The 26,866-nt window shown below is 42.2% G+C and overlaps 2 protein-coding genes across 2 annotated transcripts; one reads left to right on the top strand and one right to left on the bottom strand.

The window, feature by feature from the left end:
• Window positions 1–375: 375 nt before the first annotated feature.
• Window positions 376–8,768, top strand: LOC308115359 (large ribosomal subunit protein uL18). The gene is made up of 8 exons (XM_080472806.1): window positions 376–486; window positions 927–996; window positions 1,085–1,200; window positions 2,770–2,904; window positions 3,281–3,483; window positions 5,365–5,542; window positions 8,400–8,488; window positions 8,623–8,768. The coding sequence occupies exons 1-8, from the start codon at window positions 484–486 to the stop codon at window positions 8,720–8,722; spliced, it is 894 nt and encodes a 297-aa protein (XP_080328932.1). The 5' UTR covers window positions 376–483; the 3' UTR covers window positions 8,723–8,768.
• A 924-nt stretch (window positions 8,769–9,692) lies between these two features.
• dipk1ab (divergent protein kinase domain 1Ab) lies at window positions 9,693–26,570 on the bottom strand. Its single transcript, XM_080472779.1, has 5 exons — window positions 26,204–26,570; window positions 12,746–12,880; window positions 12,508–12,615; window positions 12,256–12,429; window positions 9,693–11,772 (listed from the first exon to the last, which is right to left on the bottom strand). Exons 1-5 carry the CDS (start codon window positions 26,255–26,257, stop codon window positions 10,960–10,962), a joined length of 1,284 nt encoding a protein of 427 aa, XP_080328905.1. The 5' UTR covers window positions 26,258–26,570; the 3' UTR covers window positions 9,693–10,959.
• Window positions 26,571–26,866: the final 296 nt, after the last annotated feature.

Below are 26,866 nucleotides of genomic sequence, written 5' to 3'. Positions count from 1 at the left end.
TCAACTATCAATAAACCTCCTTTGGCATCACAAATAACTAGAGAGGAAAAGTTTTCTGTTTAGGTAACAGATGTGTTGTGGCTCTGCAGGAGGAAGAATTAGAAGGTGACACCATCAACCAGCAGTACAGCAGCAGGAGGAAGAATTAGAAGGTGACACCATCAACCAGCAGTACAGCAGAATACCTGATGACCAGCAGGAGGAAGAATTAGAAGGTGACACCATCAACCAGCAGTACAGCACTATTCTATTCTATTCTATTCTATTCTATTCTATTCTATTCTATTCTATTCTATTCTATTCACGTGCAACCCGATAGGGGACAGAGTGATGGCCACCCTTTTCCGGCTTGTGAGCTCTTCTTCCGGTGACACTGTATTAACGGCGCATGCGCACAGCAATCTTCCTTTTCCCGGTGCAGCGGAGTCTAACCCCCGTCTGAGGCTCCGGGCTCCTTCATAAGGAGACTAAAAGACTGCAGAAATGGTTCGTAATCCGGACAGATATGTTCCTACACCGACCCCCGAGCTCTCGCTGTATGTGTGCGTGCCCTCTTCTGCTGGTGAAAACCCTCTCGGGGTGCAGATGGAGGTAGATTATGTCCCGCTGCTACTTTAGCTCGGGACGTACAAACATGGCCTCCCTACAGTTTTCACAAACTCACTGGTTTCCCCGATGTCCTGAAAATTCCCGCGGCCCCAAGGGTCGTTCTCCAGCTGTCTCCCCCCCGGAGCTCCTCTCGGTGTTGGTTTTTATCTCACACGGTTCGTTTTATGTCCATTAGCCGCTCTGCAGCTTAGCATAGCCGCCATGCTAACCCTGAGCAGAGTTTCCCCTCGTTTCTGTGAAGCTGTGATTTAACCCGGGAGGTGTCCTGACGGTTGACAGTCCACCAGTTGATAACCTGTCCACGTCTCCTCTCGCAGGGTTTTGTTAAAGTGGTGAAGAGCAAGGCGTACTTCAAGAGATACCAGGTCAAATTCAGGAGAAGGAGAGGTAAAATGAAAAACCACTCGTGTTTTTGTTGTTTTTGGTTTTGTTTTCTTATCAGTGTATTAATAATTGCTGTTTTGGTTCTCTCCAGAGGGAAAGACTGACTTCTTTGCCCGTAAGCGCCTGGTCGTCCAGGACAAGAACAAGTACAACACACCCAAGTACCGGATGATTGTCCGTTTCTCCAACCGGGACATCGTCTGTCAGGTAACAGACTTTCTCCTTCTCCACATGTGTAATGTGGAACGATACCAGTGGTGACTTGAGGTGTAAATGACTCCAGGCACGTGGTTTAGTTAATCTGCTTCTCCAGCTGCACGGTTGAACTGGTGTTCACACATCTGGAGATAATAAATGAACTTTGATATTGTGAGTCTGTGCTTTATGCGGCATGTTAAAGTATTTTCCTGCGGGCATTGCTGCTGTACTATTTGCCCATAATATTTGTTCGGCTCTCTGAATCATTGAATTCAGGTGTTCCAGTCACTTTCATGGCCACAGGTTTATAAAATCAACTATTTCTATAAACATCCGTGTAAGAATAAGTTGCTTTGAGGAGCTCAGTGAATTCCAGCTTGGTAAAGTGATAGGATGCCACCTGTGTAATAAGTTCAGCCGGGAAATCTCATTTCTACTTAATCTTCCACAATCGACTGGTGGCAGTGCTATTACAAAGTGGATGTGATTGGGAACAACGGGAACTCGGCTATGAAACAATCTGTGTTGTCAGTGGTTGCTGAGGCGCAGAAGTCATCGGCTTTCTGCAGAGTCCGTAGTTGCAGAGATCCAAACTTCATGTGATCTTCAGATTGGCTCCAGAACGGTGCTTAGAGTTTCATGGAGGGTTTTTATCTGAGCAGCCGCATCCAAGCCGCATTCCACCAACCACAATGCAATGCGTCGGGTCTCTATAGAACAGTGGGTTCTTGGTGGTGACCAATCACGCTTCTCCGTCTGACAATCTGGTGGAGTTCGGGTTTGACGGTTGCCAGGAGAAAGGTTCTGGTCTGACTGTATTAAACCAAACTTAACCTACAGTTAAAGGGGAGGGGGGGGTGTGGACTGGACTGGACTGGCTTTTTTGGAGTGGTTAGTTCCAGTGAAAAGAAGTTTCAGCACACCAAGACATTATGGACAATTTCATGCTCCTAACTTTGACCTCTGCCTGTACCAACATGACTGCACACCAGAGCACCAAACAAGGTCCATTTAGGTATGAATGATCCAGTTTGGTGTTTACATAGACCCGATGGACTGTAACCCAGACCTTCTCGTCTCACATCAGTGTCTGACTTCACAAATACCTTTCTTGAAGAAAAGTCCAACATTTCCATAAACACTTTGTGGGAAAAAAATCTTAGCGTTGCAGTGGTTATAGTTGCAAACAGACCAACATCAGATTAAATCCTTTGGTTTAGGAATGGGATGTCACTCTGTCATGTGCACATTTGGCAATAGAGTGTATTTGGTAAAAGTGTGCTTGGTTCTGATATTGAAGCTTGGGGTAGTTGCAGAATGGAAGATACTCTGGTGCTGCTAAAGCAGTTTTTGTATTGTATCTAATGTTTTTCTTGACTGCTTTATGTCAAGTCTAAGATGATTCAAGACACCAAAGTTCTTATGTTGGATAGTACTCCTAATCAAGAAATATGAAAAGATAACTGGAGCTGTCTCTAACTGATCTCGTTATCACGCGTTAACCATAATCTCACTTGTTCATGTCAACGGTTTATATTAAAAGTGCTTTAACTTCTGATTTTACCCATTGTGCTGCAGATTGCCTACGCCAAGATTGAAGGTGACATGATTGTGTGTGCCGCCTACTCTCATGAGCTGCCAAAGTACGGCGTGACTGTCGGCTTGACGAATTACGCAGCCGCCTATTGCACCGGCCTGCTGGTTGCTCGCAGGGTAAGTTTGAAAAACTAGCCTTGATGTGTTTCTGCAGGTACCAATCCTGGTTCTGGAGGCCCCCTGTCCTGCGTGTTTCCTGCCGTCACACCATTGAGTGCAAACAGTGGCTCCTTATTTTGCTTTCTTTGGGACCCGGTGATGATGTAATCATTACTTTCAGGTGTATTGAAGCAGGGCGACGTCTAAAGCGTGCCTGACTGGGCTGGACACCGCTAAAGGTGATCCGAGCAGTGGGCACATTAGTGGTCCAAACAATCCTTTTCTGTGTAATTTTGTGAAAATGGCGAAAACATTGAGAAGTGTTGAGGTGAATTAAGGACAATGTAGCTTCAGACACATGATTTTCCTAAGTTTCCCTCTTGCTCATCCTCAGCTTCTGAACAAGTTCAAGCTGGACAAGGTGTACGAGGGTCAGGTGGAGGTGACGGGCGATGAGTTCAATGTGGAGAGTGTTGATGGTCAGCCAGGCGCTTTCACCTGCTACCTGGACGCTGGGCTCGCCAGAACCACCACCGGCAACAAGGTGTTCGGTGCTCTGAAAGGAGCCGTCGACGGAGGGCTGTCCATCCCACACAGGTGAGGCGGCTACACCAGAATGAACCGACCAAAGCTGTGACAATTGCTGTTCGGTGCAGTGCTTGTACCAAAGGTATATCAAAGCTGTGAATATCTCTGTTTTAGTCTTTGAACATCATAATCATAGGTGTTGTGATCTCGTAGACAAATCTTCGATTGGCATATTCCCGTAGCGTATGGTTTTTATCTACCTGTGGCTTTTTGTACAGCTTCGATTCATGACCACGACACAAGTTTGTTCTGTGCATGGCATGATTCCTTTTAACAGCAATTGCATATAATCCTTTACACGGGAACCGTTTCAAGTGAAAACGCAAAACTTTTACATGACAACGGTAGTTGAAACCACTGAAAAGGCAACGTTTGTTGCGTAAGCGGGCAAAAAGCAGCCTTCTGTGAATGGTCTGTCTCCATTTAGATGCAGGAAACGCTGCTGCTGCGCACCGCGGCCGTAATAAATAGTTTATCTGCACATGTACAAGTAGATGGACAATAACAAGTATGGGTGAATCCAGAGTGTCATCACTCCCAGTCCATATTCTCCTGGGACTTGGTAGTTTTCTAGTCGAGTCACTGTAATAGCAATCCAGCTTAGTTGTCTGTCCACACTAAAGGCTCTATACTCACTTTAGTAAAGGTTCATAGCTTACTGTTGTCTGTTTTCTTTACAAAAATGGCACAGATTATTGGCCCCACACGAAAACTATATTTTCAGTGTTTCTGCTGTTTTTATGTAAACAGACATCGTTTTCAAAACGTTGCCGTGTGAAATGCAAAAGTTTTCTAAAATAAAAATGTTACGTTTTCAATTGAAACGTTGTGTCAGCGAGGCCGAAGTATCCTACTTGGTTTCATTGAGAATTTGTGAATGTACAAGTAATTTTTATTAGTTTAAAGTTGGATTGGACCACGGGCTGTATGTTGATTGTGTCTTTGGATTTGCTGAGATATTACAATGAAGCCAACCACTGGACACACCACCTCATTAATGCAATAACTATTCCTCAGAATAGGATTTGCACATCAGTCATTTGCTGTGACCTTTGTCATACTGATGCTAAAGAATAAAGTTGCAAGCAACTCATTGTCCCATAAAGTGAAGCTGATGCGGCTGTAAAATCTGTCACAAGGGCTCAAATCTTTATATTTGTGCTTTTTGAGAATTAATTTTGTTCCTCGACGTTTCCTGAAAGCAACCCTTCCCTTTAACTTAGCCACTGCAAGTCGAGCTTCTCAACCAGGGTCAGAAATGACCACACGAATGTTTCAACGGCCAGAAAAGAAGATGTTTGTGTTCAGTGTAGCTTGTATGACTCTGGGCTTAAACATTTTGTTTCCTGTCTGATAAATCGGTGCAACAATTAGGAGAATGGCAAAAAAAAAAGAGAGAGAGACAAGTGTGCAATGTTTGCAGCCTCTTTCAGCTGTGTGTGACAAACATGACGTGTTGAATAAAAATGGACAACTTGACATGCAACAAGTGGGATTCACGTACCAAAGCTGACTGTAAATCTGATGAGGGCACATTCTCAAACATTTTGTATAGCAGTGACAGTTGGCAATTCTATCTAGTCTGGGAAGTGGTTTGCATTTTATTCCCATTTTAAATGTTTGGTTGTTGCTAGACGAATGAGAACTTCCAGTGTTTTGTGTGGTCGGTGCTATCAAGGTGCAATCACATCTAAGGACACGTAACTTAAAATCACACAAACCACTTTGAGACAACTTGCCCATTGAGAAGCTGCTTTGTGCAACACCGTGTTCCCCGACTTTAAATGAGTAATGGCTGCCAATCCTAAATGTGGAGAACAGGGGGAGGTGACTTGGTGCCTTGTTTGTGGCAAAAAGATCCTAATTATACTTTTGTATTTCACTTTCCAGCATCAAGCGCTTCCCTGGGTATGATGCCGAGAGCAAGGAGTTCAACGCTGAGGTGCACCGTAAGCACATCATGGGCATCAACGTGTCTGAGTACATGAGCTACCTGATGGAGGAGGACGAGGACGCTTACAAGAAGCAGTTCTCCCGCTTCATCAAGAACGGAGTCACCCCCGAATCGGTAAGTCCCTCTTGTTAGTGGCGGTGCACACAAAGAGTTGGCTAAGCTTTAAAACAGTTTAAGTCTTTATCAAGCAGAGCCGCTCCAGTAGATTTGCCATTTAAACATGTTATTGTGGGGCGATGGAGTCGGAAACCGATGATCAATCGATCCAAATGTAAAACTTGAAAATGAAGCTGTTCAATCACAGAACTGGTTCTAGTGGCACCAACTAACCACAATCCGGTCTCCTTTACATCATTTCCAAATGAAAAAGCGAAACTTTCGTTGCACTTTGAGTGACACTTTACACGACTACGGAGCTCAGAGTCACTGAAAACAACTTTTAGAGAACGACTGCCAAGGTGGAACCTTTAGCAAACGCTCCGACTCGTCTCTCGGCTCCCAGGCCAGATTCTCCTGGGACTTGGTAGTTTTATGGTTCAGTCACTGCAATAACAATCCAACATGATCTGTCCATACGAAGGTCCGTGTGCTCCCATGTCGATGTTTGTAGTGAATTGTTCTCTGCACGCCTGCGAGTTTGTTTTCATTATAAAAACGGTGTTATGAGAATTTTACAACAGAGCAAATGGCCCCGCTAAAGTTAACTGCATGAGGCCATTACTTGTTGATGGAAGTGTTTAATTTTAACTACCTGAAGCTTATTATGAGTAATAGAATTTATGAAAGAAAACCATTTTGATTTGCTCACCATATTTGTTAACGTGACATTTTTTCCACTTTCATACCAACTGAACATTGATGAGATAATGTTTACAATATAATTAAGAGTTTTCACCTCATTGATCTCCGGATTCACCGATACTACTACTTTAAAGGACGAGTCCAAGTGAAAGTTCTGACATTCCACTACTTGCTGATAGAGTACAGATATTAATACTTATTAAATGCCATAAAACCCGATTTCATGCTCCAAATACGTAAACATAGAAAAACTGTTTTTGTAAACGGCCTCTTCGTTGACGCTGCGCTCACCTGAAACGGCCTTGAAGGCTCCAGTATACTACAGTATACTGCCTACAGTACGTATAGTAGCAGCACTGGTGTGAGTGTCCCAAAACTCTTTACCATGTAGCATGTAGCACGGCTCAGAGTAACATCCTTGTGGATCCACGGAGCAGGTAAAACTAATGAGCGTCTAACTCTGCTCACATCAAATGTCTCTGGTGATCACGTTGATGTGTTGAACCAGGTCGAAGCGGAAATTCTGACAGAAGAATTATGTACCTAAGCAAAGCAAGGTCCACGCACAACCAATGCAACTTCAAACATATGAGCAGTCTTTTCAGTAGATACTGATGCTGTCAGTCTTGTTCTAGGACAATACTTAATAGTATGGAAGAGAAAAGTATAATTCTTTAAAATCATCAGTCAAGTCAAGATGACAGAGTGTTTTTACAAACTTTATTTTAAACATAAACAAAAAGTTTGACACTTTCCTTTAAAGTGCTACAGGATTGAGATGAGTTCCAAGAGCTTTGGAATAAAAACATAAAACAGTCGAGCCAGATTAACTTCTTATATTTGCAGGCTTGTCAGAGTAGGACACAAGCAGCCTTGTCTTTCTATGACTTTGTCTCCACAATGTAAAACCATGAAGGTATTCTCCAGGACAGCCCCGCCATGCTGCAGCCCCGCCATGCTGCAGCCACGCTGGGCATCGTCTTTCATTTTAGCAGCAAAACACACCAACATCAGATTTGTTTGCTCCATGAGCAATTTCATAGTAATCGCAGCACGCCCTCTGTTGGATGATGAGGTGAACTACATCAAGCAGCTGTACAGAGAGATTTTAACAACTCAAACTTTAAATGTTCACCCTTTGTCCAAGTAATTCTTCACAACTCGAGCAACACTAAAGTAAAGTTCTTGTCATAGTTGGCAGCAGGTTATCAACAGTGATGCTGCAACATGATCATCTGGCTGCACCCTGGATAGTCAATTTATGGCTCCAAATTCAGGGACAGTCTGGTTAGATTCCAAAGTAAAAGCTTTCATTAGCTGTCTCATTGTTGCAGGATTTTTTTCATGCGTTCAAGACTTTTTTATTAACTGTCTCGATAGCTTTTTGCCTTTCAAATAACCACACCATCTTAGTTGGTGCACAAACAGTTTCTTTAAGCCTGAACAGCATAATCAGAGATTCATTTAGACTCTGTTCTTTGAAATGTCAGAAATTAAGTTTACTGTGGTTATATCTGTAATAACTGGTGAATGTTGGGATCTGCCTGTTGAGCAGTTCTCAGTTGTATCATGAGCCAGCGCCACTCGACTTAATGCTGAATGCATCAGTCCAGTGCACTGACCAAGAGTCAGATCAACACGTGAAATCATAACGGTATTCAAACACGGACTTTTAAGTTGTCAATTAAACCGTTCTGGACGATTTAATATGAAACACTATAGTTTGTTAAACTCATTTCAGTGTTCTGAAGTCACATTCAAAATGGAAGTGGCTTTGGTATTTTTGCAAGTATTGCAGTTTATATATTTTTAGTTTTACTCTCTTCAACGTTGGTCCTTCTGCTAAAGTGAGCCCTCTGGTGGACTGCAAGTTCATTACAACTGGTGTGCACAGTTTGTCGCCACAGGCTCTTCCTGAACAGTCACATATTGTGTGCTTCAGTGGTTTATTATACAGCAGCTGTAAATAAACCTTAAGATGATCAGATTTAAACATCTGGGCAGAAAATAGCATCTTACAAATCTTGTAGAAATGAACTTTAAATACCAACAAAACTTTGTCGTCTTATTTGAATCAAATAATGACAACCCACCACGTGTGTCCACACACAATCCACTCGAATGTAGTTTGTTTGTCAGGGGTCCTGAAAACTGTGTTCTCCTCTTTCAGATTGAGGAGATGTACAAGAAGGCTCACGCTGGCATCCGCGAGAACCCTATTCATGAAAAGAAGCCGCCCAAAGAGGTCAAGAAGAAGAGGTGAGACTTTCCGTTGTGGCCGGGGAGTAAATACTCGGCACCTCCAGGAAATCTGACATGTTTGACGCTCTTTGTCTTATTTCTGACTCTGGCCCAGTTATTTAAAACGATCTGATTGCTTCCGTGTGACGCAGGTGGAACCGTGCCAAACTCTCCCTGTCCCAGAGGAAAGACCGTGTGGCCCAGAAGAAGGCCAGCTTCCTCCGGGCTCAGGAACAGGAGGCCTCAGACTGAGCCGTCAGTCTGCTCTGTTCCCAACACAGAAATTTGTTCTAATAAATCAATGGAAAAAAAACCTGTGCCTCTTGTATTGTATCTGAAGAATCTATTTTAGCAAAGTATTATGGTACCGTGTGTTTTACATAATCCCGGTTCTCTTAATTCATATGTTTGTTTTCTGGATCACAGCAGACACATGAAATGCAAACATTCACTATGAAACATAATCTATTTTGCTAAAACTTTTAAGATGGATTACTTGTCACAACTAGGTCAAACAAAATTTTAACTCAACTTCTAAACTCATAAAATGGAGTCGCTTTGCTCTTCTGTTAACTTTAAGGTGGACAAATACGTCTTATTATAGATCCACAATTGGTTTAAGCTGAATTATACAACAGTTCTGAGAAAATCTGAGATAGTAACTCTGGTATTCAGCGTCACACTCAAAACATCCAGATCGGAATGGCGAGCAGATCGTTATTCTGTAGTTGAAAACTGAAATGTACTGAATAATGGAGCTGCAAATTCATAAAACTAAAGAAAATAGTACAATCACTGGTTTGAGGGTAGCACTCTTACAAGAACAAAAAGATTTAGTAAAGGGAGATCTTCATTTCATTACTGTTTTCTAACATTTATATAACAGGATCAAAGAGTTCTCCCACTAGATGTCCGAAATCGATTTCTCCTGCGGCCTGGAACCGCTGACTGCCTCCTGCAGGCGACGGCTGGCAGAGCATCCTCAGTGTCTTGGATTTGCATCTTTATTATATTGTTTTGTCCAATTCTAGTCCCTTAAATTGGTAATTGATAAGATGTTGTAATCCATGACTGGGATAATAATCATCTTAAATTGAAAGTCTCCACTTCAAACGTTTCGACTTCACTGTTCTGATGACATACAAGATCAAAATGTAAAAGAAAATAAAGTCAATGGAGCAAATCTAATGGACCTGACTGTACATTATGTTGCGAAATGTATAAATTCCTTCTCGCCCTTGGTAAAGGACTTTATTCCAAGGAAATAATCTCAGCCACAATGACATCTTGGATTTTAAGAGACAGAGGCACATTTGCGAAAATTCTGACTGTTTTCTGGACATTAACTCGGCTTCCTGTGATATTTTTGATAGGGTCTCCGCAAGACACTTAATCTTGACGTTTAATTCAGTGTTAATTAATTCAAAGTCCAGATCTACAACTCAAAAAGTCCCCAATATTGTCCATGAGTGAAATCAAACATGAATCATTTTTAATGGGGATGGTTCTTAAAGGGTTCATATTATTCAGCTTGTCAACACTTTCACATGGTTTCGTTGGTCCAGAAATGTTGTATTCAAAGTTTATTGCCCCCAAATCCAGCTTTTCCTTGATTTTCCTCCATTTCAATATTGGATCATAGGAGCTGCATTCAGAATCTGCTGTGTCTGTGTGAGCTGGACTGGCTTCGCCCACATGTGCCCATCTTGGGAAGAGGAGGAAGTACTTCCTCTCGTGGTGCCCTGTGCCAGAGCAGAGCTGCCTAATTGTGGGAGGAGTCAAAGGGAGGGCCTACCTTGATTTGGACTGGCTAAACCCCCGATGACACTATATAGGGTTTGATTTCTTATTGGCTGGTTGGAGCAACACACTTTATGAGAGAGAGGACACACTGTCTTCACTTCTGGGGCGTCATTCCAGGTATGGGGACGATTATTACTGTGGGAAAACCATTAGAAAGTCAATTTAGCGTAATATGACCCCTTTAAAAATGAATTCCTTTATCTTTGTCCTGATTTCAAAAAAATGCTCTTTCTTACTCTACTGCAGTAACACTAACAGTCTTCGCCTGACATGATTCATCAACATAAATGTTCCTATTAGTATTATTACATAAGTTAAATACAAGAAGTTGCTAATATGTTTCCACACTGAAAATGATTGTCCATTTTATTGAAAAACTTAGAGGAGACCTATTAAACCTCATAACTGTCCATGTCAAACTGAGACTGCTGTGAAAACCCGGCACCAGGTTTACATGAGCTGGTCACAAGTTTATTAAGTTAAACTTCAACTCCAGACAAAGATGCTGGGGTCAAATTACTAATAGAGACACTAGACAATCAGTGGAATTCGCCTTTCGTTGATGGGATTTATAAAAGCAAGGAGGACACCGGTATTGTGTTTAGATCAGTGAGAATGGCCATAACAGGTCTCCTCTAAGGAGTTGGTCTTTGTGCTAGTGCGCGATAAAGAGATTTCTAACTTGACTAGGAATCCTTCGTATGAGAGATTTTCTTCCACAGCAAAGTCTTGAGGTTGTTCAGAATGAGCGAGTGCTCGATTTCCGTCTGCTCTGCAGACCCTTTCAGTCCGATGCAGGCGTACAACTGCTTCTCCAGCTCTTCGTTCACGTCGGACGGGGCCCCCCGCAGGATATAGTCCTTGAGCGCGTCGCAGGCTTTGGCCAGGTTCGGCCTGGTGACCTCGGGTGTGCAGCGGTGCTTGGTGAGGTCGCAGGACGTGAGGCAGTCGGCCCCGTAGAGGCAGTCCTCGTCCACGTCGCAGCGCTGCTGCCGTATGTCCTCCTGGAAGATGGCCTCGGGGACGATGTACCGCGCATCCATCACCTTGAAGTCATGGCGGTCGTTGTAGCCAAAAGTGGCCGCGCTGACGTCACACATGAGGAAGCTGCCGAAGGTGCCATGGAAGATGTCCTCCACCAACTCCAGCAGCCCGATGGAGATTTTGGCCTTGTGCGGCCAGGAGGGGGTGAACCACTGGTCCATGCCGCGGCGCAGGCCAGCAGGGATCCACACCTCAATGACCCAGGGCAGACTAATCCCATACAGCGGCGCGTGAGGCACCTTCTCCATCACGTACAGATCCCCGCAGAAGCCCAATAACTTGGGCGTGTGCTCTCTGTCTTGCAGGACTAAAGCCAGCAGGAACTCGTTGAGCTGCAGCAGAGCCCACGTCGAGCGCGCTTCCGGCAGGGAGATGTGACCATCCTTGTTGGCGTCCGCGATGGACAATACTTGCGTTGAAAGTTCTGCGAGGTTGGCTTGATCCCCAACTTTGGCCTGGAAAGAAATAAAAGATCTCAAGACAGGGCGAGGCTTTAAAATTGATCTCAACTCTGAACTGTAAATAAAGATGGATGGAACCTATTTCAGAACCCGTCGATATCCTCTGTCAGTTGAAGAGGACGAAGGATGAAATGACAGTTTCTGTTTTCTTGGTAGCTCATTATCATCTATGACACTAACAGGACACTTGAGCCTGATCCTCGAGGAGGAAGTACAAACCCAGCTTCCTAAAACGTCGGGTGGGTTCATCATCTCCTCGCCCCTGCATGTGCCTGCAGTTTGGTTTTCTCTTTGAAACGTCTCTCATCCATCATTCTGCTGTTGTTTTGTCTTTTCAAGCTGCCTCCTTGAGCAAGAGGCTTCAATTTATGAGCTGCACAACAATCCGCCAGCAGGAGCAGTAAATAAAAACACTTGGGATATTGGGAGATATTGACCAGCTTATATCTACAGTTCTGTCACAGTGTCCATCCTGACCTTGAGGTGGTTGAGGATCATTTCTCTGAACTTTTCCACAGAGGTCCCCTTGGCGGGCTTGTTGAAGGCCACCTCCTTCCTGGGTTCCAGCTCGCCTCCTATGTCGTAACGAGGAGGCTCCTCCATCTGGCACTTAATGACCCCCTCCAGATCGCCCCAGCTCCCCGAGTAAACCTAAAAATAAGCAACGTGCAGCTGGATGAATCACGAGCACAATGCTTCGGCAGTGTGTTGTCTCTCTGAAGGACTGACCTGGCTGCTGGGCTTGACGGTGAAACACTTTCCCAGGTAGAGTGTGTCTTTCTCACACAGGCTGCTGCAGGCAGAGCCGTCAATGACTCCTTTTCTGAACTTGTCACACTGAAAAAGTGTGTGTGTGTGTGTGTGTGTGTGGGGGGGGGGGGGGGGGGGGGTAAACAAAATGGCTGAATGTTACAAGTGGAACGGAAAGCGTAGAATGTACAAGTCGAGAACAAAAAGGTGGACTAACTATTGAACTTTTGCAGTCGTGCCCTCGACACAGCTCTGTGTAGGACGAATACTCCACATACACGATCCAGCTCCCCACAAACACCGCCAGCCAGGAGAAGAACAGGTACTTCATGTGAAGGTAGGAGAATCTGGCCTGTAGGCAAACACATGGAAGATGTTGACATAAGAGAGAGAAGCGTCTTTGAAATTTACGCTGCGGCGGATTTGTTCCACCGGGCTGTAAAGACACTTTCCCACAGTAACAGAATGTGATTTATGGCAAATCAATCAAGAAATAATTCAAGATTCAAACCCTCTGCCTACAAACAGTCGATACATAGTTCACCCAGATCAGTTGATAATTCATCGGTTCAGATTGCTCCGGCTTTAGGTAGAAGTTTTGAGTGGCAGAACTTTACTCCACAGACCACAAACAGTCACTGGGATTATATTCTTTCTGAACAGCTAAAAAAATAAAATAAAATAAAGCTCGGTTCAGAAACGAACAGATCCACTCCACGAGACACTCTTTACATCTTTGTTGGTGATTCCCTCTATAAAAGGCCACTGAGCCTGCATGTTCTTCCCCCCTCAGGCATTTAATCAAGGTTCCCTCAGAAAGGTTTCTGAAAACTGACTCATATTTACTGGGGTCACTCCAGAACCGAACCAGGGTTTGTATCCCTTCCCCTCAATCAGCAACAGACTTTGTTATGGCAGTCTGTTGTTGCTCTCTGTTCTCTCCTTCCTCTGTCCTCTAACACCAACCAGGACAGCAGTCGGCCTCCACCTGTCTGGAGTCTGGTTCTGCAGGTCTTTTTCTTTCCACCGTCTCCTCTGCTTGCTCATGTGGAATTTTACTTTTGTTCTCCGCTGCATTTGGCCCTATAGGAATACATTTGAATTGCATTGACTTTCTGTTTGTCCTTTGATGGACTAACAACCTTCCTTCACCCATGTGGGGAAGTTATTGAGCTTCCTTAACCTTTTATAGCCAACTGTCAATGTTTTATCATATCGAACACGGCCAAAGTGCCAAATAATGAAGAAACATTTGGCTTTTGCTTAATCGCAAGCACAGACAGACTAAAACAGGATTACAGGACGCTGGTCCATCACAGAGAAAATGTGGTTGTAATGAAGGAAGGATATACAGAGACACTCAGTAAATACATTTTTTTTTAACAGAGGCTGCATCAGTTACCTGTATAGAAAAAGATAAAGGTTGATTTTACTGTAAATAATAAAAGCCACTCTGACGAAGCGGTGGGTTTTTTATTTCTATTAAATGAGCATGTCCGATCCTGTTTGAACTCATCTGGTAAATGTTCCTGTGTTTCAATAGAAAAACCTGCTCACTGAATCTGTCAAGATGAATCCTACTGGAAATTATTAGAAAGATTAGACCCCTTTTTGTTGCTCAAGGCGTATTCAGCGTTACCCTTTCCGTTCTGTGACCAAACCAGTGCTCTCGCTTTGACAATCATACTTTATCTTTTATTAACTTTAATACACTGAGAGGCAGTGCAAAGCCTGACTACGTCTATGAAGCACGTGAGGAGAAAGCACATTTCTAGATTTGCTCTTTTACTCACTCCTCGGGCTAAAATCTGCACAAAGCTGCAAGTGTTTAATATTTATGGTGGAGTGCAACTGATTTATATGTGAAAAGTCATTTTGCTGAATCTGAGTAGATTATAGTCACTGAAGGTGATCGGATAGTTTGTTTTGTGACATTTAAAGATGTTTGGCAAGTCCAGAAATGACTTGTGTAACATTTCTTGGCCTTTATTTTGTAAAGATTGTTTGGTGTTTTCCTTGTAGAGACCCCAACAGAGAGACAGAGAGAGGCTATGGGAAATGTTGGGCTTCATTCTGATCAATTGACATTATTCAGTAAAACACAACTTTATCAATAAAGTGTACAGTATATTAGAACCCACATTATTTATTTCATACATCAATGACATATACACTGTATCAGTCAAATTTCAGTTTATTATTTGGAAACAAATGTATGAACAGAAGAATTCGTTCGATTGTATTAAGTTATTAGTGGATTTAAGTAAAGAAAAATAACTGAAGATGTACAATTACAAATTGATCAGGTCGATATAGAGAGTCTCTGAAAACTACACTTCTTCAGGCGTTTTAATTGATTATAATCTGTTTGTTTAATAATAAACACAACATTACACACACTTTACTGTCCTCTCGTCCTTATATTTATTAATTATCTATTAATCTATCTATCTATGGAACTGTATGTTTCTTATTTTCCCAGATGTATATTATCAGTAATTAAAGAAATGAATACATGTATTTGGCACATCTGTGTGAATGTTATACTGTCCTAATTAAATTATGGATGCGGTGGATGAAGAGAAAACTTGGGCTTGATCATCAGCTCTTCTTCTTTGTTCCAGCCCCTTAAATAGATTGAGTGTTAAACGTCAGTGTTTGTGTGACCTCTATTGTAGCTCTATTTCTCACCACTTAGGGGCATCAGATCTACTTACAAACACAGTAGTCTACAACCAGAAGGTTTATGGAGACAATTCAGTGTATCCTGTTGTGTCTAGATAAAGCGAGGCACACTCACACACACACACACACACCTCTCGATGTAATGTGAAATGAAACAGAATTCCTCAGATCCGACCTTCTTCTTCCTTTGCTCGGTGCTCGTTCTGATTTTTTGCAGTTTGACGTCAGCAGTTTGAGCTTCAGTAGCTCCTCTGTTTGATCAGGGTTAGGGGTTAGGTGAGCATCGACAGCCCCAAACATTTTCTCCTCTGAACTTTTGATGCTTTTTGACCACAGGAGCGTTGTTTTTCAGATACTCTGATTCCGTCATTAGACAGATACCATGAAAAAAGAACAAGACATGATCCGTTTTATTAGTGTCATGATGTTCATGCTGATCGTTCGTGGCAGAAACTGTTCTTCTGGGTATTTCATTTACTCAAATGGTGCGAATTAGGGTCACTGTGAAATCTTTGAGTGAAAATGGTTGTGTGTTAAATTTGAAGAAATTCCCTCAAGGTGTTCTGGAGATAAACACAAAGTCACAGTGACCTCAAGATGTGATCTGTTACTACCCCCGAGATATCACATCAACCACACCACGAGAGACAGAAGTACATGAGGGGGCAGTTTAAACGGATTAATGATAATGTTCATAAAGCTAATGAAAGAGTCAATCATATTTTGTGCCCTAAAACCAAAAGAGTGATTAAGGATCTTTAAGCACTGAAGATTATTTAGAATAATCAGGAAGGCGAACAGGTTTGTCAAAAACAACTTATATTAAAACTAGAACGACACTCGGTAGAGCGCAGACCTTCGCCGTCGTCACATTTGTTTACAGAACCGAGTTAGCATCGCTACCATGATAGCCGTTAGCTCATATCCTTGCTAAGCTCTGAGCAGCGAGCGTCTCCATGGCAACAGACGCTGATCTCCTCCATGAGGAGCCTCTCCCATCCCTTTTGTATGGGTTTTTTGGAGATTTTTTCGGAAATGGTTCGCCGTTAACGTCCCCGAATCTAATCGATAGGTCCTTCGATGAAGACAAATCACCCCTGAAAATTTCATGTAACTGGCGTGAGTGGTTTTTTTCCGAAAAGTTGGTAAAATACATATATACAAACAAAAATAACAAATAAATAAACAAACAAACCGATCAATCAATCAATCAATCAATCAATCAATGCAGACAAAAACATAACCTTCTCAGACAACTTGGTCGTCCAAACTGGACAAGAAGAATTGCAGTGCGGCGAGCGTGAAAAATGTATTTCCAGTCCAGATGTGAGACGGCTGTGGATTACACCTAATAACAGATTACTCCCATGAGTAAAAAAAACTTTGCCGACAATAGAACAAAAACCACTGAATGCACTTCAGCAATATACTTAACTGACATTTTCACACTTGAAATGACGGAAAGCATCATCAGTTTCACACGAGAGTCCTCTCAGAGGTCCCTGTCTTATAAAAGTCAATAAATCAATCCCCTAATTTATGTTTACAATAGTCATTTGGGCCATTAGTGAGGGAACAAGGCTTGTCAGTGGAATACCAATGAGCTCCAAAATGAGTCCTGTCACAGAGAGCAATGTTACCGTAATTGCTTCTAAATAGGTACACAGTAATTAACAGTAGCTGCTGGTTGTTGTGAAGTGTGTGTGGATCACATCTACAGCAACTCATTAGTTCGTTTTTTTTGATTTTCTCTCTAATTCCCCCGCTGATAAAATATACAGTCTGATTGGATCCATAATGGCGTTTATCCAACTGGGGAACATTAGTGAAAAATAAGAGAGTTTTTAAGCAGCAATACTTAATGACTCTTGCTCGGTGCCTGACAGTGATGGACTCCCCTTGCTTTCACCCCCCTGCTCCTTTCACTTCCTATTTATTTATTGGCACAAGTCTCTCCATCTCTATCCCACATCTTCTTTCCTCTCTCTAATACTCTGGGCTGCAGCTTCTTCTCTTCAACCCAAGGATGGAATTCTAAAACAACTCACCACAAGCTGCTAGAAAACCATCCAGTAATGTAGCGAACTGCAAATATGCGACATGAGTTCAGCACTGAAAAGGAAACAGTGCCCTGTTAGTCATCTGTATCTCATTTCAAATGGAGCTTGTCTCCATTTTCAGCTCTCAACATCACACATAATGAAGAAATCAGTTTTCAGAAAGCCTCCAGATGTCAATTTCTCTCTATGTAATTTTTCTCCTAATCCAAATGATCCACACACTCATGGAGCCTCTTGAATTAAGCAGTGAAACATCTTTAAAGACATATGACCAGTCGTCCCAGTTTTTATTTTTTTCCCCAGCTGGTCGGTTATTGTGGGACAGGTAAGGTTTAATTCCCCCAAACGTCATTTGTTCACAACAAAAATTGATTCTTAAGTTTTGAAGAAATCGTATTTGCCATTACAGAAAGTTGTAAAACAGCAAGCGCGCCTGAATTGGTTCTTATCCATCGTTATACTGCAATTGACCCAATTCCCAAAAATCTGACTGACAGAGATACAATTTTCACCCAGAATATAATTTTTCAAATATATATATATATATATATAAAAATACTTCCTATATCCAATTAATATGCTTGTAAAGGCATAGGGAGAAGTCATACTTATCTAATCCTACCCCTTCTCCAATATTCGATCGTCAATAAAATCATCTTTCTGTATTAAAAACATATAGTTTTATAAATGTAAATGTGTACAGTAACGATGTCATTAGCTGTTACTGTTTGAATAGTATTTCTGCTGCTTTATGTATTGACTGTTTTACTAACAAATCTGACCCTGCAGTACCCGCAGCACATTTAACAGCGGTGACCACACAAGTAAGTGCTGTGTGTACCTTCCATCAATTTTTCCGTAGGTGAAATGCATCAACAGCAAAAAACATTATGGGAGAAACACTATGCGGGGGGTGGGGGGGGGGGGGGGGGGGGGGGGGGGACAAATGTATGGTTGGCCTTTCTCCAATCGATTGTGGCTTTCATTTCAAGTCTGCCCCAATGCATTTCTATCCGTGGGATTACATATTGACCCTTTGTGAGCAGAGAGAGTTACACAAACATCGGCTAATGAGGCGATATTGATTGCGGCTGCTGTGACAGCTATTAATTAGCGACTGACTGGGAGCTGTGGCTGTGCGCTGAGGTGGGTGGAAAGAAAGCGCTCTGTCTTTGTCTGGTTGAACTCCCTCCACTACGCCAGCCCACGGGCCTGTCAGAGGGCGACTGCATTAACGGCCCAGCGGCTCAGTGAGGATCACATGAAGAGAGTGGAGGACAGACTGTGCTGCGCCGCTCCAGAGCCACCTCTTGTTGAACTACAGAGGCAGAGAGGGAAGGATGAAACTGATCACGAGCATTACTGTTCCAACACTTGGCTTTTTTTTGTTGTTTTTTTTGCAGCCTGCACACTGTTCATCCATTATGTATGAATATAAAGCGATCCCTCAGAGGTTGCCTTTTTAATGGGCAAAAAAAAAAAAAACAGCGAAACAAAAGACTGAGAGCTTCATGAAGAGTCTGTCTGATAATGTGCCTGTAAAAGCTATTCAGACCCTTGGATGCTTTCCACTTTTACTGCTCTCAGAAACACTTAATGTAATTTCACTTTTTGAGAAGAGCTCACTAAAATCTCTCAAGATAAACTTTCTACAAGTTAAAGTCAATCACATTAAACGTATATAATGTAAAATAATCAATCACGTGAATTCAGTGGATGTTCGAATGTTAACTGAGACTCTCGAAATATGTGTGATTTTCTGGATACGGTCGTCTCTTTTTCTAGAACCGAGGTGTATGTGGTGGATCTCATTACAGGAACCCTGCCAAGACAGCCAAGAACCCCGATGGGTAATAACGCTTCACTCTAATACCATTACTTTTTTCGAGTAAACTAAGAGATTATATTAGAAAAAAAACCAACAGTAATTAAATTACTGTTACTTTCCCACAACCAGACTGTGTTACTAAACTGTGATTGAACTTTTTTGAAACGGTCTCATAACAATGTGAAGTTAGTGGCGAACAACAGAGCCCTTCAGTGATCCACAGGAGACAACATGGAGCGCAGGAGAGAGCGTTGACTGCTCGGAAGTACCGACATTACTAGGAGTTTGATAAAGGCAAAGAGTGGCATGAACATTAGTGTCCGCTGTGCGGTCTGCGTGGGGAGAACAGGTGAAACTATTTCGCCTCAAAGCTGAGCAAGAAGCGAGAAGAAGAAAGTGAAACTCCGTGAGAAAACCCCCGGACGATTAAAAATGGTATGGAAGAGGAACAGAGACAGCCCACATTATACAGGAGTGTATCATGAGATACTGCGAAAGCACTGATGAGGGGGAATATTATTCTCTAGGGAAGCTCACCCCAAAATATATATATAAAAAAAATTTCAATTACACAGAAGAATCATGAGAAATTAATTAACAAGCTAAACATGCTTGAACATCAACATAGAAACAACGAAATGAAACAATATTAAAACAAACATGAGAAACAAGGCAGCAGATAGAAGACGTTCTCGGTGTTAAAATGGAGAATTAAAAACCATAAGATTCACTAAGCAGATGAATAAGATTGTAAAGCAAGTAAATATTTGGTAAGGCCTCTTAGAAAACAAGCTTCTGTCACAAAACATACAATTTGAGACTCGTGAACAAAAGAAAAAATCAATAAAAAATCAATGAACCCAAAGAAATAGAAAGAGTTTTTAAAGATTATTATACAGATTTATACTTTCAACCCCCAAATCAATTCATTGGATTTGCCATCGTGAGGCGAAATGGAAAATAAGAAATGAGTCTCCAATATATATCAGTAATGGATATCGAAGTGAATGACATAAGACATTTTGGAAAGAACGAACTCCACTGCTTCTAAATTCCTTGAATCTTAAAAAAGGGAATAAAACCTCCATCATGGAAAGATGCTGTAATCCCAGAGAATATTGTGAACCATACAGACCTACTTCAGTTCTGAATCTAAGACTTTCACGTCAATTATTTCTAAAAGGTTTGAATACTTGATGTTGGAATTGATTGATGAGGACCAGGCTGGATTCATTAAAAACAACATCATATGTTCTCTCACATACCAGATTCAAAGACGGGGAAGGAACGTTGCATGAGGGGTACATTTCTGAGCCTCCTCGCCTTAAACTATGGATGAAGGTAATTGAAGGACTATTTACGATGGAAAAGAGGACTTTCTCTCTAAGAAATAGATCTGAGCTTTTCGAAAAATGGAAAAAATCGATAACTTTTAATTCAGAGGAGGAGGATGCTGTCTCCCTGAGACTGCACAACTGTGGACATTTAATTTTTCTTTTTTTTTTTTTTTTATTAAAATTTTTAATTTAATTTAATTTAATTTAATTTAATTTAATTTAATTTAATTTAATTTAATTTACATTCAAGTGTAATCCTGCTGTGTTCTATTTTTTTTTCTATATAATGACAAAAATGTGTAATTGAAAATAAAGACTTTAAAAAAAGATGGAGAGGATCATTGGACCATTCTAAAAGAGTTGAAAGCTTCAGCAGCTTGGATGAAAGACCTGGTCTTCACAAAAGATTTATCAGAGAGCAGCAGATAGAAAGCCTCTGTTGGAAAAAGACCATAATAAGTCTGGAACACAGTTTTTCTAAAGACGAGACACTTTAAGTCCAACTGGACGAAGGTTTTTAACAAGAACTGACGGAGGGTCTGATCAATACCCAAAGCGATCATTTCTTTTGACATGAAAATGAATGAAAATGATAGCATTATTTGATGAATGGAGTTATTTCTTTATTGCACATGAACATTGGGTTTTCTTTCATCATTGGGTTTAATTACAGACTTCTGTTTTGCAGATGATGGTTGGAGACTCGGATGGGATTTATTTTATTCAAACTTTAATGGCTTTTGGTATTTGGTAAATGCATGTGTGCTCTGTGTGTGTGTGTGTGTGTGTGTGTGTGTGTGTGTGTGTGTGTGTGTGTGTGTGTGTGTGTTTTGACTCATTTTCTTTCTCTTTTCTTAGCTATTTTCTGGTAGAAAAGCAGATCATTTTTTTTCCGACTGTATATACGTATATTGTCTGTTTACATTTCCTGTAAACAGACGTTTTCAAAATGTGTTTTCACATTTGTTGTTGTATATATATATATAGATAGATATATAGATATAGATATTTAGGATTACTATGAAGCATCATTCAAGGTTCAAGGTCTGAATATCTGAATAATGACTGTCTCAGTTCTTTCAAACTTCATGTGCTGCAGCTGCTTTTTCCTGTGCGTGAGTCTCACTCACTTATTCCTTTCAATGACAAATATTGCATGCTCGACCCCAGGAAGAATAGTGCCTGCATTGGCAGAGACTAATGGGGATCCTTAAAATAAAAAAAATTAAAAAATAAAAAAATAAAAAATGATAATGGAAAGTTTGAACTGATTATATAATTCACACATATATGAATGAAACTTAAAAGTAAAAAAGGTTCCTATGACTATGGATGCATCCACAGACTCAGGAGGGGTAATTATTTCTAGAAATAGTTTTTCTATATCCTATTGGTTTAATAATTGACATCGTCTTCATCTTTTTTGTTTTGTTAAAAAAAAAAAAACATATCCATAAAGAGTGAGCAGAGTGAAGCATCGCCTGAGAGAGCGCCTGCAACAGCTCTCTATCACTCTCCACTTTTCTCTGCAGGGTCTCTGAAGGGGGGGAAAGATGCCACACTGTCTGCACACACACTACAAAGATCTGACTCATCACAGTCCAGACAGCCGACACACACACGCACACACGCGCACACACACACACACACACACACACACACACACACACACACACACACACACACACACACACACACACACACACACACACACACACACACACACACACACACACAAACCACCTCCACCCCCGCACACAAAGATAAGCTCAGATTTTCATGCTGACTCGGTACTGCGACATTATAAGAATTATGTACTGTAATATAATGTTACACTTTATTACAGTTTGCTCTCTGTTACGAAGCGAAGACTCTCGCACCCTGATGCCCAGTGCAACAAATGGAATCCTGCAAAGGCTGCATGCCGCCTCATGGCAGGGGAAACTCCCTCTGATATAAGAAGCTGGTATGTGACAGACATTTTTGCTGCTTTCAGGGTAAAGAGACGATTCTTCCAGCGTGAGGCCCATTTATTCCTCTTTGAAACCAGATTGTGTGGTAAATCCAGATATTTCATGACTGACTGATTAATCAATTGGAGTTTATATTTTCTTACAAAAGGGTTCCATCAGTCGTCCTTAATATCAAACTGACTATTATTTGATGTTGATGATTGGTCATTAAAAAAAGACATTGGACATTTTTACCCATCTATGCAAGCTTTTCAACTTCCAAAAACTCTACAACAAACTTAAATAAATTGCAAAATACATTAATAGTCTCAATCCAACCATAAATATGTGTGCGTATGTACTCTGGGTGTAGCTACTGAAAACAGTAAACCAATTAGCCTTTGGTCCCGTTTACACAGTGATTCAAGTGACGCAGCTTTTTGTGTTTTCATTTCAGAAAGGTTTCACCACCACACGGCAATGTTTTGAAAACGATGTTTTCTTGAAAAAGCCCAAAATACGAAAAATTATGTCATTTTTGTTTTGGGCCACTAGTGGGTGCTGTTGTTTGTTTTTTTATAATGAAACCACAAACACAGGTGTGCAGAGGATTATGAGCTATAACCGTTAACAATATGAGTAGACAGAAATTCGTATGGACAAACAACGGAGTCGGCGCGTTTTCAGAAAGTTCCACCTTGAGAGCTTTTTTTCAAAAAGCTCAGTTTTTGTGACTCGGAGCACCGTTGTCGCATGAACAGACACACAAAGTGCACGTGAAAATGTTGCTGTGTAAAGAGGGCCTTTAACCCACAATAAGATCTTTATATACGGTCTGCAACCATTGCACATCAAAGACTCTTGCATTGTAATTTATGTTGATTTTGCTTTAATGCATTACATTATCTTTTATTAAACTTTCTAAATATAAATGTAGCCCTAATCTACCTTTAGAGAGCTGGGGTGCTACCAATAAATCGTTGTGTTGATATATATATATATATATATATATATATATGTATATATACCATTGCTTTAATGTGTTTTTTCTAATCATCATTTACCTTCACTTCTCAATATCTGTCAGTTCTTCAATATATCTGAGTGATTTAAATGGTACTGAGAAATCCATGTTATAAATGTGTGACGGGTCAGTATGTCTTGTCTATGCTTCAACAGTTGTACTGTTGTATATGTATAGTATATGTGTGCAAAACTTCAAAACTTTAAAAAGTTAAAAGATTTAGTAAAATATGGTAGCTACATGTGCCTTTGTTGACATGGAAATATTTCTGCACACCGTGCATGCGCACTTTTTGGAAGCTCGTTATCGGCGGAGAACAAGAGCGTGCTGTCGAGGAACACAACGAGGAGGATATATTTGCTGTGACAAGTCTTGAAAGACGGTGTTTAGAATGAAATGACCGCGAAGTCGCCGACCGCAGCCGACCCGCCTTCCACCTTCCACCTGATGGCGGACACCGTCCAGCGAGAGACCCCATGCGATGGACACGGTGGGACGAGGGCCCTGCGAGTCGGACCGCATGCCGAGTTTCTGGCGGCGGGGAGAGAGGGGGCGACGAAGCGCAAACCCAGCCCCGGGTGAAGCGGTGTGAAGAATAAAAAAAATATAAAATACATTGCAGCTTCTGCATTTTTCAAAGACTGCAAAAGTTCTATTTCATCAAGTAGTGAGGTTTGTTCTTTCTTCACGCTCCACAAGTTTGAAAAAGGGAGGTGCTCTCATTAGGCAGTGCTCTTCTATTGGGAACTATACGGTAGTTGTTCCGCACATGCACAAGTAGATGGACAATACTAATGATGGCGGCACGGTGGAGCAGTGGTTAGCGCTCCCGCCTCACAGCAAGATGGTTATAGGTTCTCATACTGCCCGGGGCCGTTCTGTGTGGAGTTTGCATGTTCTCCCCGTGTGTGCGTCAGTTTCCTCCCACAGTCCAAAAACATACACCCTGGGTTGCTAATGTTCATAGCGTATGGTTCTCCGCACGCAGGCGTGAGGCTTCATTACAAAAACAGCCAACAGCGCCCACTAGTGGCCCAACATGAACGCCACATCCCTTTCTGTGTAAACAGACATGGTTTTGAAAACGTTGCAATGTAAACGCGAGGCATTTCTCAAATGAAAACGCAAGAGCGATAAATTTTCGCTTGACACGTTGTCGTGGAAACGGGCCTTCAGACTAACATCCATGCTGCCTCAGTCTCAGTCTCATTTCTTTCTCGCTGTGGAGCTCTGCAGTTTGAACTACGGCGGATTGTTGCTGAGAAGGTTGCTCGTGGGATGTCTGTGTGAAGACTGCATGTGCGGCGTCAAAATTGACTGGACATGGTTTCATGTGGAAACAGTTTGAAACCTTCATTGCAAAATGTGAAGCTAAAAATGCAACATAAACAGGTTTTATTTATTTATTTATTTTTTGGAGGGGCGGGGAGTGATTCAGACTAAACGGCCTCTCTCTTCGAGGATCAGTAAATGATACTTCTTAGGTTGTCACTCGAGGGCTGCGGTGGCCTAGAAAACCCAACGACGCTGACGGCCGTCCCTCGAGACCAGCTGTCTCTCTTGCTTCCTTTACCGCACTTGACAGGTTTCGGTCTCTGCACAGGCAGGAAGAAGCGAGCGAGCGTCAGCAGCTGAGACACAACTCTCGGGCCCCCTTTAAAAAAAAAAAAATTCAGGGCAACAAACGACTTCAGCTGAGCGTCTCAGATTAGATGAATAAAACACCTCGTCGCATCGCTTCAGCTGAAGTTGACTGTGTTTGTGACTGTGAGTCTGCATGTGGGTTGCCGACACCTCAACGTGTCCTTGAGGGGCTTCCCCAGCAGTTTAATTCTACTTATGAATAATTCCACTGAGGACTCCACCTAATTCCAGTCACATCAGAGTGTTACATAATGTTTTTCACAAAGCTTCCCCCGAAGAAGACGATCAGAACTTAAAAACACACAAACACTCAACAAAGATCTGAATCATTTTCATTCCTACGCTGGTTTATCCTCTTTGCCAGTCTAGGGCTTGTTTATCCTGATTTTTGCAGATCTACTGCTGTTTCATGCTGGTCTGACGCTTCAATCGGAAGAATGCGGGTTCGATTCCCCATCGGCATATATGCTTTTGGAAGTGTCCTTGAGCAAGACATCCCTTCCATTGGCAGGATAGAGCACCTTACATGTAGCAGCCACATCAATGGGTATAATTAAAGATTTTCTCTCTGGGATTAATAAAGTATTTCTGTTCTATTAGATTTGATCTACTTAAATCAACATTCTCCTGTCTACAGTTAATGTGGTGCATGTTTATCTGTTATCCAGCACAGACGTGCAAGAAAATATGCACTTATAACTTATTGTACTTGTAACATGCATGCATTTTTCATTTCCAGTTCCAAGAAGTAAAGCACCCCAGAGTTTCCACATACGCCCTGATATGTGCAGACTATAGGAGCAGCAGCGATGTGGGCTGATATTAAACTTTTCGATGTGAGGCTGCACGAGCAGCGGGATGCATGATGGAAGCGGTTGCTAAAGCAACAGGGATGTAGAGGAGGAGACCCTGTCGAGCATCAAGTGACTTTCTCTTTCATTCTGGGAGAGAGAGAAAAAAAAAGAAAAGAAAAGAAAGAAAAACGCATTTCTGCAAAGGACCGGCAATCCGCACGCGACCCAGCAGCGTGTGACGACGGAAACGTGACGTTGAACGAGCCCCGGTGACAGCGGGCACGCCACGCGCGGACCGGCGGCCGGAGCCTAATTGCACTTTGAGAGAAGAGGGATTTCCCAGAAGCTTACCTGGACGTACAGAGGCTTTCTGAGGACCCCCCATGGAAACAGCGCTCTGGCCATGGCAGAAGCAGAACATCTCACTAACGGCGGCCGAGAGGATGGAGGAGGAAAAAAAATAGAAAATAAAAAAAACCCGGCTTCACATTCGAGGCAACGCCTATCGGGAGCCGAGCCTGGAGCCGCTCCGGGAGTCCTCCGGGAGGCAGGCGGACGGTTGTCGGTGTGGACAGTCCGGGGATGTGCGCGCGGACGCGGCGAGGCAGCAGACAGAGCTGCGGTGGAGTCAGACCCGCGCCGGAGCCACGAGCGCGTCCCGGGGGCGTTTGGACCAATAACAGAGGGAGGATGGCGACCGTTTTAACCTCTTACGTCTATGCAAAGAGCAAAACAAGTGGAACGCAATGCTTCTGGCTTTTTCTTGTCTTTTTTTTAAAAAACTTTTGCAGAGATGCACCTACCGAACCAGCAAATTTACAATTTACAATAATTTCATTGCACTAACACCCCCCCCCCCCCCCCACACACACACACACACACACACACACACACACACACACACACACACACACACACACACACACACACACACACACACACACACACACACACACACACACACACACACCACACCACACAACACAACACACACACACAAATCACTCTGAATGA

This window comes from Lipophrys pholis, assembly GCF_963383615.2.
Source record: "Lipophrys pholis genome assembly, chromosome: 10".
NCBI lineage: Eukaryota > Metazoa > Chordata > Actinopteri > Blenniiformes > Blenniidae > Lipophrys > Lipophrys pholis.
This window is presented reverse-complemented; position numbering and strand designations above follow the sequence as displayed.